The sequence below is a fragment of the Zonotrichia leucophrys genome, chromosome 12, assembly GCF_028769735.1.
Source record: "Zonotrichia leucophrys gambelii isolate GWCS_2022_RI chromosome 12, RI_Zleu_2.0, whole genome shotgun sequence".
NCBI lineage: Eukaryota > Metazoa > Chordata > Aves > Passeriformes > Passerellidae > Zonotrichia > Zonotrichia leucophrys.
The window spans coordinates 589,152-616,587 of record NC_088182.1 but is presented as its reverse complement, the minus strand read 5'-3'; the positions used below and the strand labels follow the sequence as shown (position 1 = coordinate 616,587).

The 27,436-nt window shown below is 56.4% G+C and overlaps 1 protein-coding gene and 1 long non-coding RNA gene across 5 annotated transcripts; one reads left to right on the top strand and one right to left on the bottom strand.

Moving 5' to 3' along the window:
* Positions 1 to 1,377: 1,377 nt before the first annotated feature.
* LOC135453149 (uncharacterized) lies at positions 1,378 to 24,540 on the bottom strand. Of its 4 annotated transcripts, XR_010441780.1 has the most exons (6): positions 24,460 to 24,540; positions 10,335 to 10,441; positions 9,195 to 9,445; positions 7,329 to 7,457; positions 2,083 to 2,306; positions 1,382 to 1,850 (listed from the first exon to the last, which is right to left on the bottom strand). It is a non-coding gene; the product is annotated as an uncharacterized LOC135453149 (long non-coding RNA). The 4 variants fall into 4 exon arrangements; XR_010441779.1 differs by lacking the exon at positions 10,335 to 10,441 and adding an exon at positions 15,281 to 15,453 and having other exon boundaries at positions 1,378 to 2,306; XR_010441778.1 differs by having other exon boundaries at positions 1,378 to 2,306.
* On the top strand, positions 22,820 to 25,896 carry CAV3 (caveolin 3). The gene is made up of 2 exons (XM_064723879.1): positions 22,820 to 22,933; positions 25,555 to 25,896. The coding sequence occupies exons 1-2, from the start codon at positions 22,820 to 22,822 to the stop codon at positions 25,894 to 25,896; spliced, it is 456 nt and encodes a 151-aa protein (XP_064579949.1).
* The last annotated feature ends 1,540 nt before the right edge of the window (positions 25,897 to 27,436 follow it).

The window sequence follows — 27,436 nt, the reverse complement described above, 5'->3', positions numbered from 1 at the left end:
GCTGGGTGTTCTTCTGTAAAAAGTGAGGTTATGTTTATATAAACCTAATTTGAGCTTGAGTTTATTTTTCAACTCCCTTTCTTCAGCCAAATCACCAAAAAATCACCCTCTCCACAGTGAGGGTTTTGTAGATTGTTGCCTGATTTCAAAAAATTATACAAAAAAATGCTAACATCACCTGGAGCAAACCAGGAACAACGGGAGCTGTGTTTAACGTGGCTCCAGAGAAAGATTGGTGCAGGGCCAGCTCACAGTGCCCTGTGCCAGTGCCCTGTGTCAGTGCCCGGCCCAGGGGTGGCAGCAGGAGCCTGTCCTGTGAATTCCCCTGTCCCAGGGGCTGTGCTGCCTTGCCTTTGCTGCCTGCCTTTTCTGTTCTGCCTGCTTCTTCTCTTCTCTCTCTTCTCTTCTCTCCTGCCCTTTCTCTGCCCCTGCCTGTCCTCTCTCTGAGAGCCAGGGCTGCTCCAAGGAGCTGTGAGCAGATGCTGTCTGTGTCTGGCAGCTCCTGCTCCGGATGCTGCCATGTCAAGGAAACACCTCCGCATCCTCTGGGCAGAGTTAATATTTGGACAGTGTTAAAATACAACCAGCGCTGCTCAGCTCAGTGTTAACACACAGCTGCAGAGCTGGGCCCTGGCTGTGCCCCAGCCCTCCCCAGCCTGGAGGCACTGCCTGGCTCCCCTGCCACGGCTCGGGGCTGACACCAGCCCTGGGATTCAAACAGAACACACTGGGATATCTGAATACCTGCACCAGGAGTGCCTGAGCACTGCCCACAGCACAGGGCCAGCGAGGGCTGAGGAGAAAAACAATCAGGCTGGTCAGGCACAGAATTACAAGAGTGGCTCTGCAAATACTGGTGTTTTCTGTCTCAAAAATAGAGAAGGAGCCTGAGGGTGATCTGTGCTCTGAATATTCCTGGGGCTCTGCTGGCCCTCAGTAGCCCTGGCTGGCAGGGGAGAAAGGAAGGCTGTTCCTATGCAGCTGCTCTTATTCAGCTGTTCTTATCCAGCTGTGCCCATCCAGCTGTGCCCCTCTGCAGTTCAGCCTGCCATTGCTTCTGTCAGCACACTGAGCAAAGGCTGGCAAAGCTGGGGCCATGGTTTGCCAGTCCTGGCAGTGGGAAATCGGGCTGGACTCCCCTGTGTGCCCAAAGAGAGGAGCCTGAGCCTGGCTGCCAGTCTGGGCAGGACGGGGGCTTTTCCCACAGCCCCAGAGCACCAGAGCCCCAGCCCTGTCCCCTTGGGCAGCACACCCTGAGTCACCGGGCAGGGACCATGCTGTACCCCAGGTTTGGGTCCTGTCCCCTCAGTTTGGGTCCTGTCCCCTCAGTTTGGGTCCTGTCCCCCAGGTTCAGGTCCTGTCCTCTCGCTGTCAGCTCTCACCAGGAGCTGTGGTTTGGCACCACAAGGCCTGGAACAGCCCCATGAGAAGGACCCTGGGCCCAGGGCAGTGTCTGTCCCACAGCAGCCCCTCAGCTGCAGGAAGGGCTGGGGAGTTCCAGGCAGAGGAACAAAAGGCTCAGTTTCAGTTTGTGGCACAGGCTGCGTGCAGGGGCTGCAGGAAGCACAGAGAGCTCTGGGGCTCTTTTCCCCTCAAAAAGGGGCTGTAACCCCACACCAAGAGGAGCTCCAGGGTCCTTTCCAGCCAGCCCCAGGCTGTGGCTCCAGGATCCCTCCTCTCCTCTCCACCAGAGCTGCTGCCACAGCCCTGTGCTCTCCCCACTGCAGGAAGGTCCATCCCAGAGCCCAGGGACTTTGGGAAACCCCCCAGCATTAGGCACAGTCACTTTATCAGATTAGTTAATTAAAGGCCACTTGGAGATTTGGAGATTTCCAGACTATGTTCAGTGCCTGTAAAGTCACCAGAAAAGAAAAATTATTTTCCTTGGATTTGAAAAATGACCTTTCCTGCCCGAGTGAATGCAGAGCTGCACACCCAGGAGGAAGGAGCTGAGCAGAGTCCCTCTCACTCACAGGGCTGCTCTGCAGGCCCTGTCAATCCAGGGAATTTATTCAGGCATCTCAAGGGAAGGCCTTGGCAAAGCATGAATGGCCTTGGTTCATAAAAGAGACCTTTACTCACTGGCCCGTGTCTCGTTCAGCTGGCTGGGTCCTGTGCAGAGCCAGTGTCCAATGTCCATCTCTGAGCCTTTCCACAGGGTGCAGAGGAATGCTCTGTGGAACATCTGGCTCAGCAGAAACAGCTGCAGTGCTGCACCCTCAGCATTCCGTGTCCTGGGGCCCCTCAGGATCCCGTGTTTGTTCCACTGGGAAGGAGCTGGAAGGAGGAGACCACGCAGCCAAGCCCTGTGGAAATGCAAGGCTGACAGTAATCCACATTTCCTGGCATTCAGTGCAGCTGGGTGGGGAACCCCAGCTGGTTTAGTGGTGTGTGTGAGCCCCAGTCACAGCTCTCCAAAAGAGATCCCAGTTCTGGGAAAACAAATTCCAAATGGTTAAAGAAACCACATCTGAGACACTTCAATTCACTGCAACTCTCACATGGCCTCAGATTTGTCTCAGAGCCTCCCTAGATTTTCCTCCTTAATCCTAAAATGCAGTTTATTTCATATGTTCTTAGCACCTAAGCAACTCTTGTACCTGTGGCAGCAGCTCTCTGGCCACAGAGACAACACACAACTTTCCCAGGCCCTGAGCTGGGGCAGGCTGGGAGAAGCTCAGAGAAAAGGATGAGAAATAATTCTTATCTGCACTTGCTGCCCCTGTTGTTGTGCAATGTGTTGTGGAGATTTGCTTACCAAAGGGTGATTTCTTAATTGGCCACAGGTGATGGGTTTGGATTCAAGGACCAATTGGATCCACCTGTATCAGACTGCCTGTGAGGGCAGGGGGTTTATTAACAAGTATAGAATGATAAAGTGATTGATCAGCCTTCTTGATCATGGAGCCAATGCTGATCATCTCCCTTGGGGGATGCCATGCACCACAGGCACCCCTGCAGCCACTGCAGGGCCTTTTCTCCTTCCCCTCCCACATGGAAGAGCCATTTCCTCGTTTTCTGTAGGGCAGGACGAGCGTGGCCAGCTGATGTCTTCACCATCTGGGTGGCTCCATGTCAAAAATAGATGCAAGAAGTCAAGGGAACTCCAGTCCCCATGGAGTTACCAAAGGGCTGAGCACAATTCCTGCTGCTGCTTCGTGAATCCTGCCTCAGACAGAGATTTTCGTTATGGTTTTCCACACAAACAGTATAGAAAATTAAAAATAAAAATAACATATAACATTCTGAATTGGTTCTCATTATGAATTGGTTCTCAGAGCAGCTTACCCTGGAAAATGAAGGCCCTGTGCTGGTCCAGCCAATGGACATCCAAAGCTCAGCATTGCTCAGCCATTCTGTCCCCAGAAATACCAGCACAAGCTGGCAGCAGCACTTCTGATAAAAGAATGCCTCAGATTCATTCTTAAATGTAGCAAAATAAATTGGGTTATCTCTGAAGAATCATTAATATGTCAGTTTTGTTTTGTTTGCATTTATGCAGTCAGGAAATATCCCTAACCCAGAAATATCCCCTTCATCTGATTTTTCAAAATAAGTCTTTTTATTTCCAATTGGCTCCTGGCACAGAAGTTTTTTATAGCAGTGTTCCACCAGAAGGAGATGAGCTGGGCTGGGAATTTCTGACGTGGCAAGGTGAAGGTTCCAGAGCAGGGAAATCAAGGGGGTTTATTGGGCCAGGGGCTGGTTCTTCATTTTTTCTAGGATGGGAGTGTGGGCAGGGGCAGAGCTCTGCTGGTGGCAGGGCAGGGCTCTGGATTAGGGCAGGGCTCTGGGGCAGTTCCAGTGGGAGGGAGAGCTCCTGTTCCTATGACTGACAGCCAGGACACAGAGCAGTGTCACTGTCACAGACAAGAGGGACAGACATGAAGGACAGACAGGAGAGACAGACACGAGGGACAGACAGGAGGGACAGGCACAAGGGACAGAGCAATGGACAGACAGGAGGGACAGACAGGAGTGACAGAGACAGACAGGAGAACAGACAGGAGGGACGGACACAAGGGACAGGCTCCATGGGTGACCCTCATACCCCCGGAGCCTGGCAGCAGGCAGGGTGCTGTCCCCTGCCCTGTGCCACCCAGAGCAGCTGTCCCCTCAAGGGAAGGGCCAGAGCCCCCTCCAGCCCCAGCCCTGCCATCCCCTGGGAGGGACCCCACAGCTCCCCACAGGGTCCCTCAGGGTGGTGGCCCCAGGACCAACTGCCTGCTGGGTGATGTCACCAGAACCACGGGGGGAAAGGCCAAATAAGGCAGCAATTTGGGGAAAATATGTCCTAAAATGGGAGCTGCAGTGATGGCCAGCAAGCACTGAGCACAGGGATGGTATTTCCATGCTGAGAGCCCAGAGGCTGAGTCCCAGGGCTGGAGCAATCCCTGCAGGAGCTGGGGGGATGGATGAGGGAAATGAGCCCAGGGCAGAGCTCCTTCCTCCCCAAAGGCCACAGGGGCAGAGTGGGAGGGACCCCAGAGCTGAGAGGGACAGTCAGCCCATGGGAACTGCTGTCCTGGGAACAGACTGGTTTGGGGAGCTCCTTCAGTGTGACTTTGGCTTTCCAACACAGAGCCACAAACCTGTTCTGGGCAGTAATGCGGTTTTAAAGGGGCCTGAAGCCAAAGGAGGGAGCTGGACCCTGCTGCAGAGGGGGAATCTCCAGGCCTGGGGCAGGAGCTGTGGGCCCAGGGCAAGGCTCATCCCTGCTGGCATGGAGGAGCTGTCTGGGGTGTCCTGGCGTGCTCACACCCTGGCAAGGAGGAGCTGCACAGGGGGAGCCCAGCCAAACCCTCTGGGAGCATGCCCACCTCCCCCTGCGGGGCTGCACTGCCCTGGCACTGAGCAGGAGGCTGAGCGCGCAGCCCAGGCACTGCCAGGCTTTCACAGTTATTGGATGAAATTGAATTTAGCATCAGAAGATTGAACTTGGTTTATAAACCCCCCCAAGACCCCGGTCCAGGGAGGTGGTGAGGGAAGATTTGGGCTCACCCAGCAGAATTTGCTCCTTGGGGCACAGCTGGGGCCTCACCAGGGGCTGCTCAGGCTCTGGAGGAGTGCAATGACACCAGTTTAAGCACAGCCACAGCTGTGCCCCAGCTGCAGCCCTGGCACACGGTGGGAGTGCTCAGGAGCAGGCTGTGGGCATCCCTGGCACAAGGGGAATTCAGGGAATTGCCAAGAGCACCCCATGTCAGGGAATGGCCACGCTCAGGTGCTGCCCCAGGGAGCCTCTGTGACTGCCCAGCCCAGCCCAGGCAGGGTCGCTGTGCGCTCACAGACCCCAGCCCAGGTGCCACACCCCAGGCTGCTCTCCTCAGTGCCACACACACTGATAGCACACACACAGAGCAGAGAGAGAGCAGCTGCCAGTGCCAGCAGTGCCCACCCGAGCACAGACAGGGCTCCCTGCCCTGCCCAGCCCCAGGGGTGGCACAGCTGCCTGTGAACGAGCTCCTGCCCATTCATCAGCCAGCACAAGGGCTGAGCAAGCCAAGAATGTATTTATTTTTCAGCTAAATATAGCAGGTTCTATTAAAACCTGCCAGGAATGGCTGGGCTCCCGCCCCAGGGGCAGCACAGGGAGGTGACACAGGGCTGTGGGACACCAGGGAGGTGACACACAGCTCTGGGGGCACCAGGGAGGTGACACAGGGCTATGGGTGTCCCAGGGAGGTGCCAGCCCAGGCCAGCCCAGCAGGGTGAGGGGTGTTTCAGGGGTCACTGCTCAGCTCTGGCAGCCGCACTGCAGAGGATGGAGTTTATCTCGTGCTTGGAGAGTGACTCTGGGAGAGCAAACTGGGTTTGTATTTGTTTCAGAACAGCCTCTAGCATCTGCTGGGGCCGGCAGGAATCTGGCCTGGTGATTATTTAGGCTGTTTGGAGAGCTTTGACAGCTTGTCCAAACTGTCTCAGCCCTCACTGTTGGTGGCTCGGGGGAAAACCTCCCCATTTTTCCTCTCTGCCCTGGCAGTGCTGTGTGGGCATCCCAAATGGCACAGGGACCCTCAGGTGCAGCCCTCCTGCCTGTGGGGTGGCTGTGAGCCACATTCCCTGCTGGCCTGGGCGCTGTGGGGCAGGATGGGACCCTGGGATTCAGCCTGGCCTCTGCTGCTGCCCCTGTCCCTGTGCCCACAGCACTGGGGGTGACCATCCCTTATCCCTCATCCTTTATCTTCCCTCTCCCCTCCTCCCCTCCCTGCCTGACCCCTGCAGCCTCTCTCAGCTCCCTCTGTGCTCTCCCTTGCTCTTCCCAACAATTCCAGCTCTGAGCCCCACCTGGGGTCAGGGTCCCTGAGGTTCCATGCCCAGGGGTCCCTCAGGGTCCATGCCCAGGGGTCCCTCAGGGTCCATGCCCAGGTGCAGGGGCTCAGGGGCTGCCACTTCCACCCTTCCAACAAGGAAAAGGTTTGAAGGTTGAGCTCCAAGCTGGACCCAGCCGCAGAGGCCACTGCAGGCCTGTCTGTGAGCACACACACACAAGCTCATGCATTTCTGTGGGAATATATGGAAGGAATGGCTTTGCAGGGGCACCTTTTGCTGTTCGAGAAAACCCGCCCCACCTCTGTCGTGCTCTGGACTCTCAAGGCTTGGAAGCCAAAGGTTTGTCAAAAAACAAGGAGAAAACCATCCCCAAAAGCTGCTGACTGTTAATCAGGAAATGAAAGCCCATTCATTGGCAGCTGGGACTGAGATTGGGATTGGCAGGAGCCCAGGGAGCCAGGAGGGGCAGGGAGAGCAGGGACAGCACAGGATCCCCTCCAGGCTGCAGAGGCTCTTCACCACCCTCAACACCAACCAGGGCACGGATGGCAGAGCCTGCAATTAAGGGGAAGCCAGAAATTGGCCAAAGAATTGGTTTTGACAGAGCACACGGAAAATCAAACCATCTCAGAGCTTGTTTTGGTCTTTGGTTTGCTGGCATTTTTCCTGTGCAACCTTCTCTTTCCTGTGTGTGAGACGGTATGTTCTAGCTGAGCTCTTGCATCTGCAATCACATTTATAACAGCAGCAGCAGGGATTGCAACACTCCACTGAGGATCAGATGGAGTAGAATCCTAATGTTTATTCAAAATTAACTACTATGGTAAAAATAGTGCTAATAAATAATGTCTGCTGGGCTCTGGAAATGCAAAAGGGACAATAATAACCCCACTCACCTTAATCTTTCAATCCATTTCTAAAATATTATTTTGCTGGTATTTCACTTGGCAATTGAGATTTCTTTGATAATTAGAATTTCTTTTTCATTTGCCAAGGATCTAAAGTCTAAATAATAAATTTATCTGAGACTGTTCTCAACATCTTACTGTGCTTACCTGAGCTCCCAAATCCCCCCAGGGTGGGCAGCAGGACAGCCCTCACCTGCTGCAGGGTGCAGGAGGAGGTGGGAGGTGCTCTGTGACACCAGGGGCATCTCAGGTTCCAAAGACAGTGATGGGGAACACCTGCAAGAGACAAACCAAGCACTCAGAGAGACCCTGCTCGTCTGGCACAAACACATTTATTTATTTATTGCACCTCCTCCCAGCACATTGCAACGAGACCTGGGCAATGCTCACAATAAATGCAAGTGCCAAAGATGTCCTTCCTCTGCAGACCCTGTAGAAGTGCCCCAAACAGGCTCAGGCTGCAGGGAGAGCTGCCATGGTGCTGCCATGCTGCAGGACAGCTCAGAGTGCCCTCTATCCCAATCCAGACCCCAACACGCCTCTGGCAGGAAAGCTAACCCAGCCCAGCCAAACCCAGCACCCATGGGAGAGGCTGCTGCTGCTCCAGCTGGCAGCCTGGGTCACAAACTGCTCTGCTGACTCTGTGCCCCACAGGATCCTCTGGCTCCTTCCCCAGCAGCTGCTTCTCCTGCTGCTCAATCCAAAAGGGTTTTCAAGCCCTCTGGAACTGCCTCCAGGCCCTTTCCCAGCGCCTGAGTTCCCATTGCCATGTCCAAATGCTCCCTAATTCCCAAGGACAATGGCCAATCCTGCCTAATTTATGTGCGCTCCCCCATTAGCTTCCTAATAGCCCTGTAACAGATGACTCTTGCACAAACAGTCCCAAAATGAGATCTCCAGGGGGATCCAGAGCCTCCTGCTGACTGCTGGCAGTGGGAGAGGAGCTGTGCTCCCTTTCCAAAGGCAGGAGAGGAGCTGTGCTCCCTTTCCAAAGGCACAGGAGCCACTCTGCTCCTTCCCTGCAGGGCTGCTTGCCTGCAGTGGAGAGTCTGTGTCCCTTTCCAAGGCAGGAGAGGAGCTGTGTTCCCTTTCCAAAGGCAGGAGAGGAGCTGTGCTCCCTTTCCAAAGGCACAGGAGCCACTCTGCTCCTTCCCCTGCAGGGCTGGCTGTGCCTGGTGGCCCAGGGGAGCTGCAGGTCTCTTCTGGCAGAGCTGCTCAGCCCAGGCCCTGCACCCCCAGTGCCCCAGCAGTGTGGTGGGCATGGCTGGACCCTTCCCAGTCCCTCGGGATGGCTGAGATGTGTTTTGGCCAGCAAAGGCCTTCACACAGGGCCATTGAAGGTGTTTGTGGCAATGGGAAGTGCTTGGCAAGCACCCAGCAGGACAGAAATGGCTTTTTGCTGAATCTCACAGGATTCTTCTATCCTGTGATGCCCCTTCTATGTCTGTGATCCCCAGCCCTGCAGCCCCCCAGTGGAAATGCCTGAGCAAAACCAGCCCCAGCAGCCATCCCTGAAACCCTGGAAAAGGACCCTGGGCACCTCAGCCTGGCACTGCCCCACCTCAGCCTGGCACTGGGAATGGAACTGGGCAGAGGCTCAGCTGCTGCAGCTCCACCCCGAGCTCCTGCCTGGCCATGAACCATCCCCTAGCCCTGAGCCCACTCAGCTCCCACCACCAGGCTGGGGAATAAAGCTGCCCCTCCAAGGCCCTGCTGGGGGGAAAATCACTGACCCAGGACAGCAAAGGCAAATCACGGACCAGCATAAGGCAATCATGACCCAAAGGCAATCACAGCGCAGTAGGCAATTATGACACAAGGCAGTAAGGCAAATCACGACCCAAAGGCAATCACAGCCAGGCATAAAGGCAAATACTGACAAGCAGTAAGGCAAACGCCAGGGCAGTAAAGGCAAATCGCTCACCCAGGGCAGTAAATCCCTCCCAGCTGCCCCCAGGGAGCCCAGCTGAGCTCCTGAGCCTTCCAGGAAAAGCAGGAATAAAAAGCACTGACCTGGACTGCTGCCCGAGCAGGGCACCCCAGCTGGAGCTGCCTGTCCCTGCGGCGGGTGACACCAGCCCGGCCAGCCCGGTGCTGCCCCTCTGGGGGCACGAACACGGCATTCCACACGGGACTGGAGCCCTGCACGGCCCGGAGCTCTGCGGGTCTGCGGCGATTCCCTCGGTGTGTGTGTGTGTGTGTGTGTGTGTACAGCTCCGGGAGGCAGCGATGGCTCATTCACCGCCCGTCCGTCATCCCCGGCCCTGCCGAGAGGGATGCAGCGCATTTACAGGGGAAACAAGCGACTCATGGCAGCCTCGAACCTAACTCTAAATGCGGGGTTGGTCAAGGAATGTCCGTGCACATCTGGCGGAGGACAGACAGCCTCGCTGCCCTGCAGGAGCGCAGTGCCCGCTGCAGGGGTGGATGCTCGGGCTCTGCAGGATGCAGAGCATCCCCAGGGCAGCGGGGCAGCCCGGGGTGAGCAGCAGCTAGCCACTGATTCATTGAGGCTCTTCAAGCCATCATTAGCCCCAGCGGATTCATGCTTTAGAGTGACTGCCTCGGTTACGCGATACCATCTCTGTTATTCCAAACTTAATGGAGCCGCATAAACAAAGCGGGTTTAGAACAGTCTCTTCTCTTTTTTTTCCTGCCTTAAAGATCATTGTTTGGATAAAGCAGAGGGCGGTAATAATTCTGCCGGCTGCGCTGGCCGTGAAACCTCCGAGCGCTGCGGAGCCGGCCGGGGAGCGGCTTCGCGGCTGCGGCTGCATCATCCCGAGGGTCCGGCCTGGGCACCCCTGCCTGGGGAGCTCTGTCCCGCTAAACCCAGCTCTGTCCAGGTAAACCCAGCCCTGCCCTGCCCAGCCTGGGCACCCCTGCCTGGGGAGCTCTGCCCAGTAAAGCCCAGCTCTGTCCAACCCTGCCCAGTCTGGCCTGGGCACCCCTACCCGGGCAGCTCTGCCCAGCTAAACCCAGCTCTGTCCAGTTCTGTCCAGCTAAACCCAGCCCTGCCCAGCTCTGCCCCATTCCCACCATCCCAAGGAAAGTTCTGCTCCTGTCCCACGTCCCTGCAGGCCCGGAGCAGCAGCTGGCAACAGGAGAGAGCAAGGGGAGATGGAGATGAGGGTAGGGGGAAGCAGCCGGCACCTGCAGCTGCCCAGAGCTCGTTTCCAGAGCAGGGAACCCGAACTGGAGGAGCAGGAACAGACAGGCTGGAACCCGAGCTGGAGGAATCTGAGCTGGAGGAACCCGAGCTGCAGGAACAGGAGCACTCAGGAACAGACAGGCTGGAACCCGAGCTGCAGGAACAGGAGCACTCAGGCTGCCCCCAGCACCTCCTGCACCAGGACTGGGACACAGATGTGACACTCCCACAGCAGGAGCTGCCGGGGGTCTGGGATATCTTGCATTATGCACACACACACTTCCTGCATCTAAATTCGGTGACAAAATCCTGCTCCTAACGGGACACAATCCAAAGCCATAAAATTGTGCTGCGCAACCATTAAAGGAGTCATAAATAAAATTATTTCACAAAGGGAAATGTCTCTGTAGGGCTGGCAAAATAAAGCAATTTTTTCCCTTTATTAATTATTTCACTTAAAAGGTAAAATAAATTGACCAGCTACCGAGCTTGTCAAAAGCTAAATGGGAACTGTCACACAAACAAATGTTCTGTTAATGTCGGAAAAGGAATTTCCTTTGGAAGAGGAAAGATTATCCAGCACTGCTCCTGGATAAGTCTGTGGGAAGAGTTGCCCTCAAATTACAGAGGGAAAAAGCAACAGGAAGAAGAGATCTCTGACTACTTTACCTGACACATGAGGAGGAAAAAGCCAGAAAATGAGAAGGGCAGTGAGGTGCCCACCACCCCCGCAAGGAGCTGGGAGCTGGTGCCAGGGCTGCCCCCTTTGCTCAGGGCAGCTCCCCGGGTACTCGAGGGCTCGGTGACTTTCTGACCAGGGAGAGGCACGGCCAGATGTCACAGCCAATCCCTTCCCAAAACATCTGTCTGCAGGAGCAGCAGCCCGGGAGCTGGGAGCTGCGCACACACGTGCAGCAGGCAGGAGGGAGGGTTCGTGGCACTGGCATGTGTGCCAGGGGACTGACAGGTGTGCCGTGGCACTGGCCTCCTCACCTGGCACCTCCCAGCTGGGCAGCTGCTGCCACTGCCAGAGAGTGCCACAGCAGCACAGTGACCTGCCCGAGCAGCCAGTGCCACTGCAGGACAGTGCCACAGCAGCACAGTGCCCTGCCCGAGCAGCCAGTGCCACTGCAGGGCAGTGCCCTGCTCTCACCCCTGCCCAGCCCACCCTCACGGTCCCCCGGCCGTGCCAGGGGCACAGGGGCCATCCCGGCTCCGGCCAGCGCCCTTCCAGCCAGCGGTGCCCGGTGACTCCGGGCAGTGCCCGCAGGGAGCACACTGCAGTGCCCAGCGCCACCACCCTGCCCAGGCTGGGTTCGCTGTCCCGTCCCTGCTGCGCTGCCGTGGAGCAACACTGACCCCCGGTGTGGGCGGCAGAGCCCTGCAGGGCCCGCAGCGGCCGCCACAAGGCCGGCAGGGCTCAGGGCGCCCGGGACATCAGCGCTGTCCTGCGCCCGGAGCGGGCTGGCACGGACAGAGCAGAGTTCCAGCCCCGCTGCGCTGAGCACCGGGCACGGAAAGGCTCCGGGAGCTCTGCCAGCCCCGGACTGTGCCTGCAGAGCTCAGCCCTGCGCACACCTGTGAGCCAGGGCACCCTGGAGGTGAGAGGCAGGGCCCCGGCTCTACGGCCTTTTCCTTAAAGCCTGCAGCTGATTTTCATTCTGCTTGCGGGACAAGGGCTGTTTGTTTCCTCAGGTATCACTCCAAAAATAACCACTGGGAACAATCAGTCCTCCCGATGTCCAAACTCCCTGATGTTATTCAGCCTATGAAAGTGACCTTCATACTGCAGCAGATTAAAAAAATTCCATCCAGGCAAGGAAAGAGCACGGAGAGGAGCCAGAAAATGCCAGCCTGGCCTCAGCACCCGGTCTGACGGCACAGGGACGCTCGGGGTGTCATCCACCTGCTGATTTATTGCACTTTGCTTCTCAGAGCAGGGGCAGCAAAATTAATCGCTCCATTATTTCTTCCTATGAAAATAAAACCCCCACAGGCTCCACTGAAATGTCACATCCCTCGTGCAGGAGAGGCTGTTCTGAGCTGGAGGAGTGCAGGTTCCCAAGGGATGGTGAACAAGGAGCAGGAGTTCTAAAGAAAAGTGAATCAGTGAGATGGATTCAATCATGTCCAGACCAAACAGGAGCACCATCCTCCAGGGGTGGGGAGAGCATCTCAGGCCATTTGAGAATTAATTCACAGGCATGGGAATGTGGTTTGAGTTGGAAGGGCTGAGGTCCCACACGCTCTGGGGTCCCTGGGCTCTGCAATGTGTGACACCTTCAGGGCACAGAGCTGGCACAGCCCTTTCCTCCTCTCCCACACACCGACTGACCAGCCCGTGCACTGACACTTGCTGAGAGAGAGTTTGGTTCTGGAAAAGGCTCTTTTTAACAATTACTTGAAAACACGGCCCATGGATAGCTCAGTCAAGCAGTACAACCACACAAAACCAGCAGAGACTCGTCAGTGTGGCACCCGCATGGCACTGCCAGGGGCTCGCTGCTGCTGCCGCTCCTGTTTCACTAGAGACACTTCGGAAAGTGCTTCTCCTCTATTTTTGTGCTCTGAGATGTGTGGAAAACACAGGTAAAACTGCCGAGAATGACGCTAAAGAGCCCGAAAGGGTGAGTGCTCGGGAGTGTTCACACCCTTAAGTGCATGGTACAAAGGAACACAAAGCTGTACAAAAGGACCTGCTGGAAACCCACAGCAGTGTGCCCCATCTTTTCCCTTTCACTGGAAAAAGCCACCAAAACCCCCCAAAGCAACAGCAAAGTCTGGACTCTGTGGAACAGGACAATTTGTTATGCTTGGCAGCATTAACCCGAGGGGCTGGGGATTGGCACAAGTGGTCAGGCAGGGCTGGGACTGTCAGACCAAGGCAGAGCTGCTCCTGCTCAGAACCAGCCCTGCCACCGTCACCAACACGGGCAATGTCACAAACCAGAGCTGCTCCAACTCAGAACCAGCCCTGCCCACCATCACCAACATGGGCTGTTTCTCCTGGTCCTGCACCCAGGCAGTCCCATGGCACTGCTGCAGGGCTGGGAGAGCTCAGACAGCTCCCCTGGGACAGGATGAACCTGCCCAGTGCGGCTCCTGAAACCTGAAATCCGTAAAAATAAAGGATTTGTGATATAACAACTGAAACAAGGCTCTGGGGTTTCCAGGGTCACGTTGTTCCAAACGTGCTGCCCAGAGGAGCATCCCAGGGCAGGCAGGAGCCACTCACGCCCAGCAGGACAAGGGGACAAGGTGCTGCCCCCTCTCCCTGGCCCCTCTGCCGAGCCCTTTCCTGTGCCAGATGTCACCCCCGGTGGCACTGACCCCCACCCCTGCAAACAGCTGACAAACACCTTCTCATCCAAACACAGCATGAAAACAGCCCGGCCTGGCCTCTCTGGGTGCTTGGAAACCCAACGCTGGGCTGGCTGCAGACGGACAGCTCTCTAAAACAATATTTACAGACACGGAGAAGCACTTTCAGCATGAAACTGGCTGATAGTAGCCCTTACCAACACCTCAGCAGCCCCTCACATGACAGAGCCTCAGGCACGTCCGACACTCTGCCCCAGCCATCAGCACTGAAACCTGCCCAGTGACAGGGCTGGTTTATCTTTCCATCTCAGTGCCTCCCACCCAAAGGGGCACAGCCAGGCTGCCCAAAGCCCCTGAGAGCCCAGCTGCACTCCTGACTCCTCAGGTGCCTTCACCATGCAGCCACAGACTGGCAAGAGTTTCTAAATTTCCCCTCTTTCAGCTTGAGCCCATTACTCCTTGTCCTGGCACTACACTTCCTGATGACTTATCCAGGAGTACAAATAGTTGGAGTTTGTTCCTTTGGGTGGGTACAAATAATTTTTAATGGCACTTGCCCATATAAAATGCACAGTCCAGACTATTTCAAGCAGTAAAAGCAGCTTTTTGCCAAAAGCAAGTGCTAATCCTTTATCTGGAGCCATTAAAATACAATTATTAGTCCAAGCAGAACAGCAGAGCTTCAAGCCAGGGCCAGAGTTATCTTTTCTTATCATTGAGCCATGAAGGAAAGAAGCAATAAACATAAAAGTGCACCAATAACTGCTTGTTCTAATGAGTAAAAATAACTCTGGCAGAGCAGGCACATGGAGCAGAAACTTTCCCCAGAAATACAGAACTGCAAACAACAGTCCAGGGAGGTTAAAACAAATGTGTGCTCTGGCATTTGCAGCTGGAATATCGGGATATTGCCAAGAGCCAGGGGTGGGAGAGGGGCTTAGAGGGGACACCCCCAGAGTGACAAACTGCCACTGGTGAGCAGCACAGGGGCACCTGACAGGGCAGGAGAGAGGGGAGGGCACCCCTGGCAGGGCCTCTGCAGCGCCGAGGAGCCCAGGGATGCTCTGCCCTGGGCACTCCTGATCCCACACAAAGCCAGATCCCACACACCTCTCCCAAAGCCCCTCCTGTGGAACAGAGACAACTCCTTGCCTGGTAAAGCCCCTCCTGATGAGCAAAGCCCTTGCCTGGCAAAGCCCCTCCTGATGAGCAGACACAAGCTGTTCCTCGGGCAGCCCTCACTAGATGGTGCTGCGAGACAGCACAACAGCGCCGACAGCATCTCCCCCTCCCGCCTGCTTTACTAACATCAGAATCCCTCGTCCAGCTCCTACGGTCTTCCATATCCATTGATCCAAATCAGAAGTGTAGCTAAAAAACTCCCTTTTGATAAAATATTCAAGGCTGGCATATTGATTGCAACAGCCATTTTTTACCCAAAGCTCCCAGGAGCAGATCTGTTCTCCAGCCACCTCTATGAAGCATTTCTTTCATCCACTTTAAAGGTTCTATACAAAAAACCTTTTTATAAAAAAAATGTAATTTCACAGAGTTCTACACAGGATAATGCCATCACCATTATCCTGTAAGCACAGCCCAACCCAGGTGAGCCCTTTCCCCTCCTCACCTCCTGTGATTCCCAAGGCAGATCCCCTTTGTTGTGAGTTTCTGCAGGCAAAGCCAACCAGGAGCTCCTGCAGCAGCTCCATCTCCAGCAGGCATGGGGCTCAAAGCACCTGAGGGCCACTCTCATTTTCATATCTCAGCCATTTAACTGACAGCAAACCATGACCAGAGAGCCTGCAAAGCAATGGCAGTGAAAGGGTGAATCCAGAGCAGCCCAGAGCCAGTGGGACCTGCCTGGCTGCAGCTGCTGGAGCAAAGTGCAGATGTGTGAGGTGGATTCCCAGCAGGGCCCTGGGGCTGCCCAGGGCTGGCTCGGGGCTGTCTGACACATCCTGCAGCAGGGAGCTCACAAAGGGCCTTGTTTTACCAGAGAGATGGAGGGCAGGGTGGAAACACACCCAGGGAAACCCAGGGAGCAAAGGAGACTCAGCAGAGAGCCCTGGGGCAGAGCCCCTCGGGCTGCCCAGGAGCCACAGCAAAGCTGGAGCTGCTGACAGATGTGCAAACACAGCCCTCCCTCCTCCCTGCATCCATCCTCAGAGCCTTCACACAGCAGCATTGAGAAAACTGAGTGGAAAATGTCAGTCTGGGGTGTTTGATTGCTCAGGTTCAGCGGGGGAAAGATTTGCAGCCAGGATCGTGTCAAACCAGGCACGAGCACACGAAATATTCACGTGTATTTATATTTCTCTGGGAAAAGAATGTTGGAAAACGTTGCCCTTTGCTTATAACCACCATGTCCAGAGGACAAATCATTTTGGTTTTTTTCCCAGGAAAGGGCTCCAAATCAGCAATCACAGTGGGGCTTCAGGCTACTCCTCGCCACTGGGGACAGGCTGGTTGAACTCACCATTCCTCGTGCTGGCACCTCCTCAGGAGGGGCAGGACAGTGAGGATGTGACCCTGCACCCCTCAGCTGTGCCCTGCAGGGCCAGGCTGGGCCACTGAACCCAGTGCAGGGACCACCATGATCCTAGGACATGGTGAGGGCCATCAGCCATCAAGTGGGGCATTCAGCCTACTCTCCCACGGACTCAGGTGAACTCACCATTCTCTGCCTGGCTCTCCTTACAGGAGGCAGAAGTGAGGATGTGACCACACCCTCAGTGTGCCTGCAGCCAGCGGGCCTACCCTAGTGCCAGGACACACCACAGCTCTCCTTACAGGACAGGTGAGCTGGGCACAGCCCTCAGGTGAGCTGGGCACAGCCCCAGGCTCTGCCCGCGGTTCAGGTGATCCAGGCACAGCCCCAGGCTCTCCTTACAGGACAGGTGAGCTGGGCACAGCCCCAGGCTCTCCTCCCCTCCCTGGCTGTGCTCAGAGCCCCCAGCACTCTTGGCTTCCCTTCAGGGGTGGGAGCCTCCCCTCTCCATATCTAAGAGGTAGGATGGAGGATGTCAGTGTTCAGAGTGATGGAGCTTGCTTGCCAAATGCTGTTTCTCATAATAAAAACAAGGGAAAGAATAACATTTGTTCAATCACATGGCTCTGGCAGTGTCTATTTTTCTGGACTGTGGCACTGCTTGCCCTGAAGGCTGAGCAGGTTCCTCATGAAATGCCATCAAGTCTTGGGCCATGACTTTAGAGAGCACCAGAAATAGTGTGTGGAAGCAGAAAAGCAGCATTGTTTTTCTTCCACATATGGGATCCAGTTCCAGTGGGGGATTTACACACACAGGCATAATCCCTTTTGATTCTGGCATAGCTGGGATCTTGCTGACCTTCTTCTATTTTTCCCCTCCATCTATTATACCATTAACAATTAATTTTCTTATTCCTTTTTTGGCCATCCTTTCCCCTGAGTTCAGGGTGGCTCAGCCAGTTTCCCTGGCAGCCCCCAGGGCCTGTCCCCCCTCTCTGGGTGCAGATGGGGGCCCTCCAGCCCCAGAGCAAGGGACACATCTCTGTCCCTGCAGCCAGACACGTCCAGCTGTCCCCTCTTGTCCTGGCCATGCCCAGGAAGCCACAGCTGTGCTGCACACTCAGCTCCTGCTACACCCACCCCGAGCAGCGTGCTGGGGGCTCTTCCACCCCTCTGCCTGCCCTGGCACCTGCCCTGGCACCTCAGGGGGCTCAGCCCTGTCATGGCTGGGCAGGGCCTTGGTGGCATTTCCAGCCCCCATCCCCATCCTGCAGTGCCACCTCAGGGGGCTCAGCCCTGTCACAGCTGGGCAGGGCCTCGGTGGCATTTCCAGCCCCCATCCCCATGCTGCAGTGCCATCCCCTGGCACAGTGCCCATCCCAGCACATCCCCAGCCCTCAGCTCAGGCTGCACAGCCCCTCTGCAGGGCTGGAAGGTTCTGGGGAAGGCCCAGGTGCGCTCTGGAGAGCCCAGAGCCCTCCTGCCCCTCGATTCCTGCTCACCGTCACCACCAGGCGCCCTGCAGCCACGCAGACGGGTTTGGCAGTGGCAGAGATCTTTCAAAATGTTTTAACTTGTGCACCAAGGCTGCCCAGCCACATCTGAGCCTCTGCCATGCCGTGGCTGGAGCAGGGGCCCGCTGTGACAGCCACTCCTGATTTACAGAGCACAGTCAGGGCAAGTTATGAATATTAATTCCCTTAGTTCTGCCATAAATAGTCCCAGTGAGCAGTACCCATAAAAATACAAACAGTTCAGTGTTAACTCCTGGAAAGGCCCAGCACAGACCTGGGACAGGCTCACAGCAGGGCCCAGCCCTGTGGGGTCACTGAGCAGCTTCACCCAGCAGGCCCAGCCCTGGTGGGCTCAAAGGGGACCCAAACCCGTTTGCTTTCCCAGCCCTCAGCAGCTTGCCTTGCAGCTAAAGCCTTTTATCTCCTGGAATACAGCCTGGCACACCGAGCAATTCTACCCACCCCAGAGACCCCCGGGAGCCAAATTCCATCTCGGGCACAGACAGGAGGCACAGGAGGAGGAGCTGTGCCAGGCCTGGGCACAGACAGGCCCTGCCCTGATCCCAGAGAGGCACCCGTGCATGGAGAGCACCCAGAGGGCTGTGCCCGCACAGGCAGCCCCCAGAGACACTGGGATTGTCACTGTCACACCCCAGCCAGGCCCTGGGCCTGACACCCTCTGCCATGGATGTTCATTGTGTGAACATGGACAGGCCCAGCTGAACCCCCCAAAGCCTGTCTGCAAGGTTAGGGCAATGGGAAAAAATAAACAGTATTTATTCTATTTCTCCCTTTTGTCTTGCACAGAGCAATCAGTAATTTTACACACTAAATAAGTGTTTCTTTTAAATTGAATTTCCCTTCTCCATCTAATAAGCCAGTAGGCACCTTCCACCACTCAGATCTTGGACACTGCTGAAATCACCTGGTTCCTACAACATTACAAATGGGTTTGTGTGCCCTGTTTGCATTAAAACACCACAAATTAGGCCCTGGGTACTGGCCATGCTCCAATGGACACGAGAGCATCCGCATTCCTGCAGAGTTACAGTGCTTCCTCCACAGACTGGATTTATATCCACATCCAAACCAAATAAATCATCAACCACAGCCCCTAAACCAGCTCACTTATCACACCAAGTGTGAATAATGAAATGTCATAATATTTGCCCAAGACACGTGGTTTGTTTTCTTTCAATAAATAAAGTCTAGAAGGAAAAAAAAAAACCAAAAAAAACAGAGGTAATGCTTCCTCTTGGTGTTGGTCATTGTTGGGAGTGGGAATGGCCTCTGGATAGGGGGAACCAAGGCAGAAAGGGGAGAAGAACCCAGCTGGAGCCAAGGCAGTGCCCGCTACTCAGCATCCCCAGGGCAGGCTGCACGAGCCAGGCCAGGGCAGCCGGGCACAGTCCCAGGCTCAGCCCCAGACTCAGCTCATCCCACCCAGGGCTCTGTGACACCCCTCTGACAGAGGGCACACAGGAATCTCTCTCACTGCTGCTGTATTTACTCGGTGCCTGCAGCCCTGGTCTCCAGCAGCTGTCAGCGTGCCAAGCTGGGATCTCAGGTGCTCACAAACTGGTCAGCTTTGCCTCTGGTTCAAGTACCCCCCTTTGCACAATCAGGCTAATGCTACCCCAGCCCAGCACCAGTGCCACAGACACAGCCTGGCCTCCACAGCTGCTCTTTGGGAAGGGAAGGGGCTCAGCAGCCTCACTGCAGCCAGAGCCCAGCCCAGCACGCAGCTCTGACAGGCAGTGCCACAGGGAAGAGAATCCCAACAGCTCAGGGAGAGCAGGAGGGGGAACAGCAGCTGAAAGCTCCACATGCAAAGCTCCTGGCGCTAGAAATAGGATCTGTGTTCTGTGCTGGGTTGTTAGGAGACTCATCCTGCTGCAGGGCTTGGAAGGATTGTATTTGCAGGCATTGGGAGCCTCCTGGCGTGCCACAGCCAAGGAATGTCCAACCCCCCTGTGCATCTCAGCCACGGGGCAGGCAGGGCACACAGGGCAGGCAGGGCACACAGGGCAGGCAGGCTCCCTCCGTCCTGACCTAAACCTGTGCCACAGAGCCCTGTTTGTGCATTCCCTTCTCAGTGAGACACTTTTAACTACCTGGTTTCCCCCTAGACCCAGTGCAGCTGGGTAGGAGCCTTCCTGAGCCATGCTGGGCTCCTGGCAGTGCCCTGGCACCTGGGACAGGGAAAGCATCATTGGACTGCTGCCACCCGGGATCCAGGAGAAAACAAACACTCCCAGGCAGGCTGGGAGCCCTGCTCTGACCAGCAGCACAACTGGTTAACTCTGATTATCTCAGAATACCCCGCTGGTTATGTCAAGGGATAAATCAAGGCAAGACTGTCTCTTGATAAGGAAAAGCCAAGTGAGGCTATTTTAAAATGAAAATGCAGAGGAATTCAGAGTGCCAGTGAGAGAGAAGAGCTGAGATTAGGAGGTGACACAAACACAAGCTGCAAGAGGCCTCTCCAGAGCTGTCCTGTGCCTTCAGCAGAGGAGCAGCAGCACCCCAGGAGCTGCCCAGAGCAGGTTTTGGCCAGAGCAGCCCTGGCAGTACCCAGGGCAGGGCTGTGAAGCACCTGGCTGGGCTGGGGCTGGTCAGACCCCACTGCTGGAGACACCCCCAGCCCTGCTGAGCCCCAGCACCACCAGCAGAGGGGAGGCAGCTCCTCTGCACCAGCACAGCTCCATCCCTACACCCAGCAGGACAGACACCTGTCCAGCCTTTGGCACCAGCTTAGCCCAGAGCCAGAAGGTCCTGTGGGAGAGGGAATGGGCTCAGCCCTGCCCGAGGGGCTGCACAACAGGAGAGGCAGCTGCAGATGGGGCCTGTGGCACCCAGGTGCCACCAAACAGCCCTTGGGTGCCCCAGTGGGCTCCATCTCCTCTCAGCTCACCTCAGGCACCAACAGCCCCTGGTGTGACCCAGCAGAAAGGTGCCCGGAGCAAAAGGAAGCTCAGAGGTCAGACAAAGACAAAAGGAAGAGCTGTTGATCCTGAGCCGTGGGATAAAATGCAGCCTCAAGGGGTGTCACAGCTGACCTACACTGTGGAGCTTCCCAAGAAATAAAGAACTCAGAAAAAAGAGCAAATAAAGAAGGATTTCCCAGGACAGCCCAGACCCTGCCCCATGGGCTCATCCCTGCTGAGAGGCAGCACCACCAGCCCCAGCATCCCACCAGGATCCCCAGCTCTTACAGCCAGACCAGGATGCCGAGATGGGTGGCTGTGTATCACAGGGGCAGGAATCTGATATTCATAGACTTTCTCTCTGCTTTAAAGGGCAAGACTCCTTGTATAGAAACAAACTAGGACAACAGCTTGAATGATAAATCACCCTTCTTCTGTACTTCCTCTCTGAAATTTAATTTTAATTGATATTAAACATGACAGAGCTTCTGCTCAAACTCCTATTTGCCAGCCCTGATTTCCGCTGCCTCTGCAGGGCTGATGCCAACACATCCCTGCCCTCAGCAGCCTCTGTGCCACCAGTCCTGGAGGGCTGAGGGGCCACCCAAGCGCCAGGGCACTGCCCAAGGCAAGGCTTTCACCCAGGGCTCTGGCACAAACCCATCCAGGCTGGAGCCCTCAGTGATGCTGACAGGGAGGAGAGCCACACTCCCAATTTCTCCTTCTTTACTATTCCTTCACTGCAGTTCTGGTCTGCTCATTTCCACAGGAGCTTTGATCTCAGTGAGCTTTATTTCTGCTTTATTCTTCTCTGCTCAAGAGAAGTAAATCCATTTTGCTTGCTGGGTCCTAGGGGCAGGTTATTTATGTGACTTCTAGCGGGCTTCCAGGCCCCCAGCCCCAGTCCTACAATGTGCTCCCACGAGCAGTGCTGCCCTGAGAGCACCCAGGAGGCTGCTCAGGCTGGGGCAGCGCTCACTGCCTGCTCCTACAGGGAAATGTGTCACCAGGATTCTTAATAAATGTTCTCACAACTAAAGGTTTGCATTTCAGTGAAAAACCACCCATGGTATCCTTGTGGGGCAGATCTGTGCAGCAGACGGGGCAGAGCAGCACTGAGCAGCGTCCACTGCCCTGTGTGTGTGCCCCTCTGCTCTCACACCCTGTCCACAGCCTGAAGTACTCGGAAATGCATTTATTTATAGCAGCTACAGTGCCAGGACCCTTCCCGTGCCTCTGCCGGCTGCGGGAGGGACGGAGACATTCGCTACCTGCCAGTGCTGCTGCCTGGGTGTGCGGTGCCGGGACACCGGGCCGGGATACCAGAACAGGGACAGCAGAACCAAGCCGGGCCACCGGGACAGGGACACCAGAACCGGCCGGGACACCGGGGCACACAGTCGCTGCCCTGCAGTGCCAGCCATGCCCGGGGCTCTGCAGGGGCACCTCCACACCCAGCACCTGCCTGGGCACCGCTGGCCTCCCCCAGGAGCTGCCATGAGTAGCTCCTCCCTTGCTAGTCATTTTTGTAAAGGGCTTTTTTCACAAAACCATCACTTTTAAACAAATCCTCAGATCAGAAAGGCGGGAGCTCACAGGAGACACTGAGGAGGATTAGCGAAGTACAGCCCAGGTTAAATAAATATTAACCAAGTACCCCTGGAGGAGATATTCCAACCACTATGGTTCTGTGGTTTGGTCTTGGATTTCCTCGAGTTTCTGTGGGTGAGAAGGTGGAAGCTGAGGAACCCAGGCTGGCACCCCAAGCCTTCTCCTGGGCTCTGAACAGCCCCTGAGGAGCTGTGGCCAGCCCAGGACAGGGTGGCACCTCCAGGGGATATTTACAGACACAATTCCTGAATCCTCCCCAAGCTGCCTCATTTACAGATTCACAAACAACTACTTCTCCTAGTCTTTTGAGGACTTTTGCCCCAACTTGGGCATTGTTTCTCCCACACAAGGATAAACTCCCACCAGCACAGCTGGGCTGGGGGCTGCACACCCACCCTGCCCTGGCTCAAAGGCCACCAGCCGCCCACACACATGCCATCCCCCTGAGGTGGCAGCACGGGGGCGGCCCAGAAAAGCCCCTTTAAGGGACACTTCGGGGCGGCCTCGGCAGCCAGGACATTAATTTTAGCCTGGAGCAGTGCCAGGGGCACGGGCAGCTGCTGCGGGCGGGGCCAGCGCCTCCTGTCCCTGTCGCTGTCCCCAGCGCTGCCCAGTCCCGCCCAGCCATGGCCGAGGAGCACCGCGAGCTGGAGGAGCGGATCATCATCAAGGACCAGCACACCAAGGAGATCGACCTGGTCAACAGAGACCCCAAGCACATCAACGAGGACGTGGTGAAGGTAGGGCCGTGCCCCAGCAGCAGCAATCGGCGTTTGGGGTCACACCTCGGGGTGCGCTGGGCTGCACTCAGCCCCTGCCCGTGCTCCTGGTCCGTGTGGCCCCATAGGGCTGTCCCCAGGGTTGTCCCCAGGGCTGGCGAGGTGACAGCCCTGCTGGCCGGGGGCATGCCTGGCTCCAGTTAATGCCACATTTCCCATCCCTTGAATGGGCTCTCCAGTTTCATTGTGGCTTGAAAATTTATGGAGATGCCTTCCTTTGCACCAGCAAGCTGGCAGCCAAAAATAACACAGAAATTAAATATCACCAGTTTAAGGGGATATTGGGAAAAGGCTGCTGGCCTTGAAGGCACCCCAGTGTCAGTGCCTATCGTTTGAGGTGTGTTGGCAAGTTTGTGGAAGATTGCTCTCCCCAGGGCAGCCCAGAGGTGCAGCACCCCCAGCTCCCTCCCTCATTTCTGACCAAGAGGAATTCCCATTCTAACTCTTGGGCTTCCTCTAGACTCTCTTAGAACTGCAAACAAAATTTGTCTCTGTTAGCAAAGATAATTCCAGGCCAAATGAGAACAGGAGGACAGGAGGAGGTGAAAGGGTTTTGTTAAAACCATGTTTGTGACTGTCACAGCAGAAGGGACAGAGGGCACAGAGCTGCTCACACAGGCTTTGTTACAGGCTGTGACCTTGCCAGCCCTGCTGAAACACAAACCTCAGTTTGGGCATGAAAGCACCATTACAGCTGCAGCCATGGTGTGGTCAAACAGGATGAGCTGTGACAGTGAGAGCCATTGCTGGGCTCCCCGCTGGCACTGTGACACCTGCCCTGACAGCTCCTGGCACCTCAGCATCCCCTCCAGCATCAGTGCCACTCCCTGCAGTGCATCCCACTGCCCTGGCCTGGGGCTGGAGAGGTGCAGGGCCAGGGGAGCCCCATCTGCCACGGCAGCAGGGGCCAGCAGAGCCCTCAGCCCACACTTTGGGCTCCCCAGCCTGGGAGCAGGAGCAGCCACTCATGGATGACAGTGGCAGCTCTGTCCCAGCCATGCCAGGGCCCCACCAGCCCCTCTCACTCCAGACTCTCCAAAGCCTGATGAGACCTTCCAGGCTCACCCACTCCCGTGGCCATGCTGCTGCTCCAGCATTCAGAGCTCAGCACTCAGAGCCCAGCATTCCTCCACCTTAAAATAGCCTGGGAGGGCCGGGTAGGGAGGGCAGAGGCAGCCCGGGCAGGGGCACAGCTCACCCTGCTCTGTCCCTGGCCCATCCCAGCTCCTGGGCATGGCAGCAGGAGGGCTCTGAGGCCCAGGCAGCAGGAGCTGCAGTGCCCACAGGAGGAAGGGCTCACCTGGCCCTGGATAAACACCTGAGCACCACAGAGCAGCAGCCAGAATTTGGGATCAGGTCACAGAAGTGGCCCTGCCCACAGAGCCTGTCACAAACCCCCTCCAAGCATGGCACCAGAGCAGGGCCTGGCTCACTGGGCGAGGCTTTCCCAGCCCAAAGGGTTCCATGGTTCTATAAAGGGGCAGTACCTGCACGTGCTGCTCCCCAAGCCCCTCCAGCAGGATCCAGACTCAGCCTGAGCCCCCACTGCTCTCCAGGCCCACTCCCAGTGTGATGGCAGCAGAAGGAGCAATGGGGCAGAGCCCCTGCTTTTATATCCCACTGCTCCCTGCATCAATTGGTCCTGATGAGCTCGTCAGGCAGTTGGGCACTAACCTGGGCCAGTCCCCAGCACACCTGGGCTTCCTAGGGGCTGCTGATGGCACCTCAGGGCCCGCTCTCAGGGCTGCTTCTCCTCATTGCCAATACTTCTGTCAGCACCCCCTGCTCACTCCAGGAAATTAAAGATGACACAGAGTGATTCTGTGATCCAAGTGCTTCCAAAAGCAGAATGGATATTGTTATTTAACACGAATGTACAGACACGTCAGCTGCTGGGGGGAGGCCGGGCTGGTTTTCAAGACAAATAGCTCAGCTCATATATTCCCTGGCAGTGAGTTACACCCCAAGGGGATCTCTGCGTGGAGTTTTGGGGAGTGTGTGTCACTCTGAGACACTCCCAGTGCCTGCACAAATGGCGAGGGCAGGCCTGAGCCCCAGCTCCCTTCCCCAGGAGGAACATGGACAGACAGCACCGAGCACTTCATCCTATGGGTATAAATAAATAATCCATAAATCCAGAGGGTGCTGGGTCTTTATTAGCACAAACACCTTCCTGCCGAGTGGGCAGTCACATCTCTGAATGCTAAAAAAGGGCAGGAATGGGCTCTGGCTGCCTGTGCAGCCAACACTCCCACGCACAGCTCCTGTTCCAGGGGCTCCTGCCTGGCCTCACCTGACTCCCCAGATCAGGGGATGGCACAGGGACTGTGACCCCCCATGCTGGGGCCCCAGGCGTGGGCTGAGCCGCCCCTGCTGCCCACAGGCTGTGGCTGGGCAGCGCTGGGAGCCCTGAGCCCTCTCCCAGCTCTGCAGGGCTGGCCCTGCCCGGGCTGCAGGGACCCACTCCAGCACTGTCCCCGCTCTCCCCAGGCCCCTCCATTTGGGATCTGCTCTCCCCTCCTGCTCACACCAGGGCCTTTACTGACCCCCACACCTCCCATGTGTCCTCTGCTCTCCCCCAGGTGGATTTTGAGGATGTGATAGCTGAGCCCGTGGGCACCTACAGCTTCGACGGCGTCTGGAAAAGCAGCTACACCACCTTCACCGTCAGCAAGTACTGGTGCTACCGGCTGCTCTCCGCCCTGCTGGGCATCCCCCTGGCCGTCCTCTGGGGCTTCCTCTTTGCCCTCATCTCCTTCTGCCACATCTGGGCCGTGGTGCCCTGCATCAAGAGCTACCTGATCGAGATCCAGTGTGTCAGCCGCATCTACTCGCTGTGCATCCACACCTTCTGTGACCCGCTCTTCGAGGCGCTCGCCAAGATCTGCAGCAACGTCCGAGTTGCTGTCCGGAAGGAGACTTAGGTGCTGGCAGCTGCCCCAGCACCCCCACACAACCCCCTCTGTGCAGGCTGCCTGCCCTCGGGCACACAGAGTCCAGTGAGGAACCTGCACATGGACACCCCTGTCCAGTGAGGAGCCCAGACATGGATACCCCTGTCCAGTGAGGGGCCAGCACAGGGACCCTGTGGCAGGACCCCGCAGCAGAGCTGGTTCTCAGGGGTGCTCTCTGCTCATGGAGGCAGGCCAGGCTGCTCCTTACTCCACCCAAAGCCAGAAGCCTCAGGAGAAGGGAGCCCATCGTGGCCCAGGAAACAGCCCAGGGGTCCCTGTGCCCTGCAGGCCCCTGGAGCTCCTGGGAGGCACAGGGACAGCAGCCCCTCCTGGAGCACAGCCCTGTCTGTCCATGTGCTGTCTGTCCTCTGGTGCTGGGCGAGCACTGGGGCTGCAGAGCTGCTGCTGGCCCCCGCCCAAAGCCTGCCTGCCCCTGCATCCCTTGGGGCTGGTGCTGACAGAAACTCCCCCACAGGAGTTATTGTTGTGGCAAACAATTGCTGTGGTGGGAGCTTCTGCATTAAACCGCTGCTCAAAGCTTTTAGGAATAGAATAGCTAAACCAAACGCTTTTCATGCCTACTTGCATTTCAGCCAAGCTGTGAGAGCCAGAGCAGGCCATGCATGACATGTTGTGTCTGCTCCCAGAGCGTGAGCTGATCCTGGGCCAGCTGCAAACCCGCCCCTGGCACTCGAGGCTCAATTATGTAATTAATTGTGGAGCATCGTTAAGTGCCATGGGCAGGGTCCAGGGCAGGACAGCACGGTGGGAGCCAGCCCTGAGCGTGGCCAGGGGGGACACAGAGCCTTGGGGAACCCCAACTGAGAGACAAGCTGGGCTCTGAGCAAAGCCTGGCTTGGCTTCTCAGGCAATCTCCATGAGACATGCGTTCAGTCAGCTCCAGGCACACAGGGTGTGCATTTCATCCAGGCACATGGGGTGTGCATCCCGCAGGCCAGGGCTGTCCCTCTGCCCAGATGGACAGGGAGAGCAGAGGAGGGAGCCTCTGCCAGGACCCTGCTGCTCCAGCCACAGGGATAGAGGAGCCAGGGGTGAGAGGTGCAGCTCAGAGCTGTTTCCTCCCCTGTACTGTCAATTAACTGCTCGGTCCCTCTTCCACGGAGCTGCACTTTCACTTTGAGGCCCTTGAAGGCTCTTTTGGCTCCAGCCTTAAGTGCTTTGCTGAACCAGGGCCCAGGAGGTCTCCTTGTTCAGAGGCTGCTCTCAATTGTCTCCATGTGTGCCTTCCCCTTGGATTCCAACAAAGACTTGGAGCCAAAGTCTCCTCTAGTGCCACGCCAAGGATGAGAAAGAGCCAGGGTTTCTGCTGGAGCTCTTCCAAGGGCTTGGGATTGTATAGTGCTGTTATTCCATAGCAATGTGGTACCCAAGCTCCAGCAACATCAGGGCCCAAGGAGGATGGAGTGATTAAAAAACAAAAAGATATTTAGGTAATTATAGGGAGGTGGAGGAAAGTCTCAAAAAACCCTTCATTTTTTGTGAAAATAAA

Excerpts from the sequence above, each read along its gene's own strand:
- CAV3 (XM_064723879.1), top strand. The coding sequence starts at position 22,820 with ATGGCCGAGGAGCACCGCGAGCTGGAGGAGCGGATCATCATCAAGGAC. Across the intron at positions 22,934-25,554 it reads TCAACGAGGACGTGGTGAAG|GTGGATTTTGAGGATGTGAT; the intron begins GTAGGGCCGTGC and ends GCTCTCCCCCAG.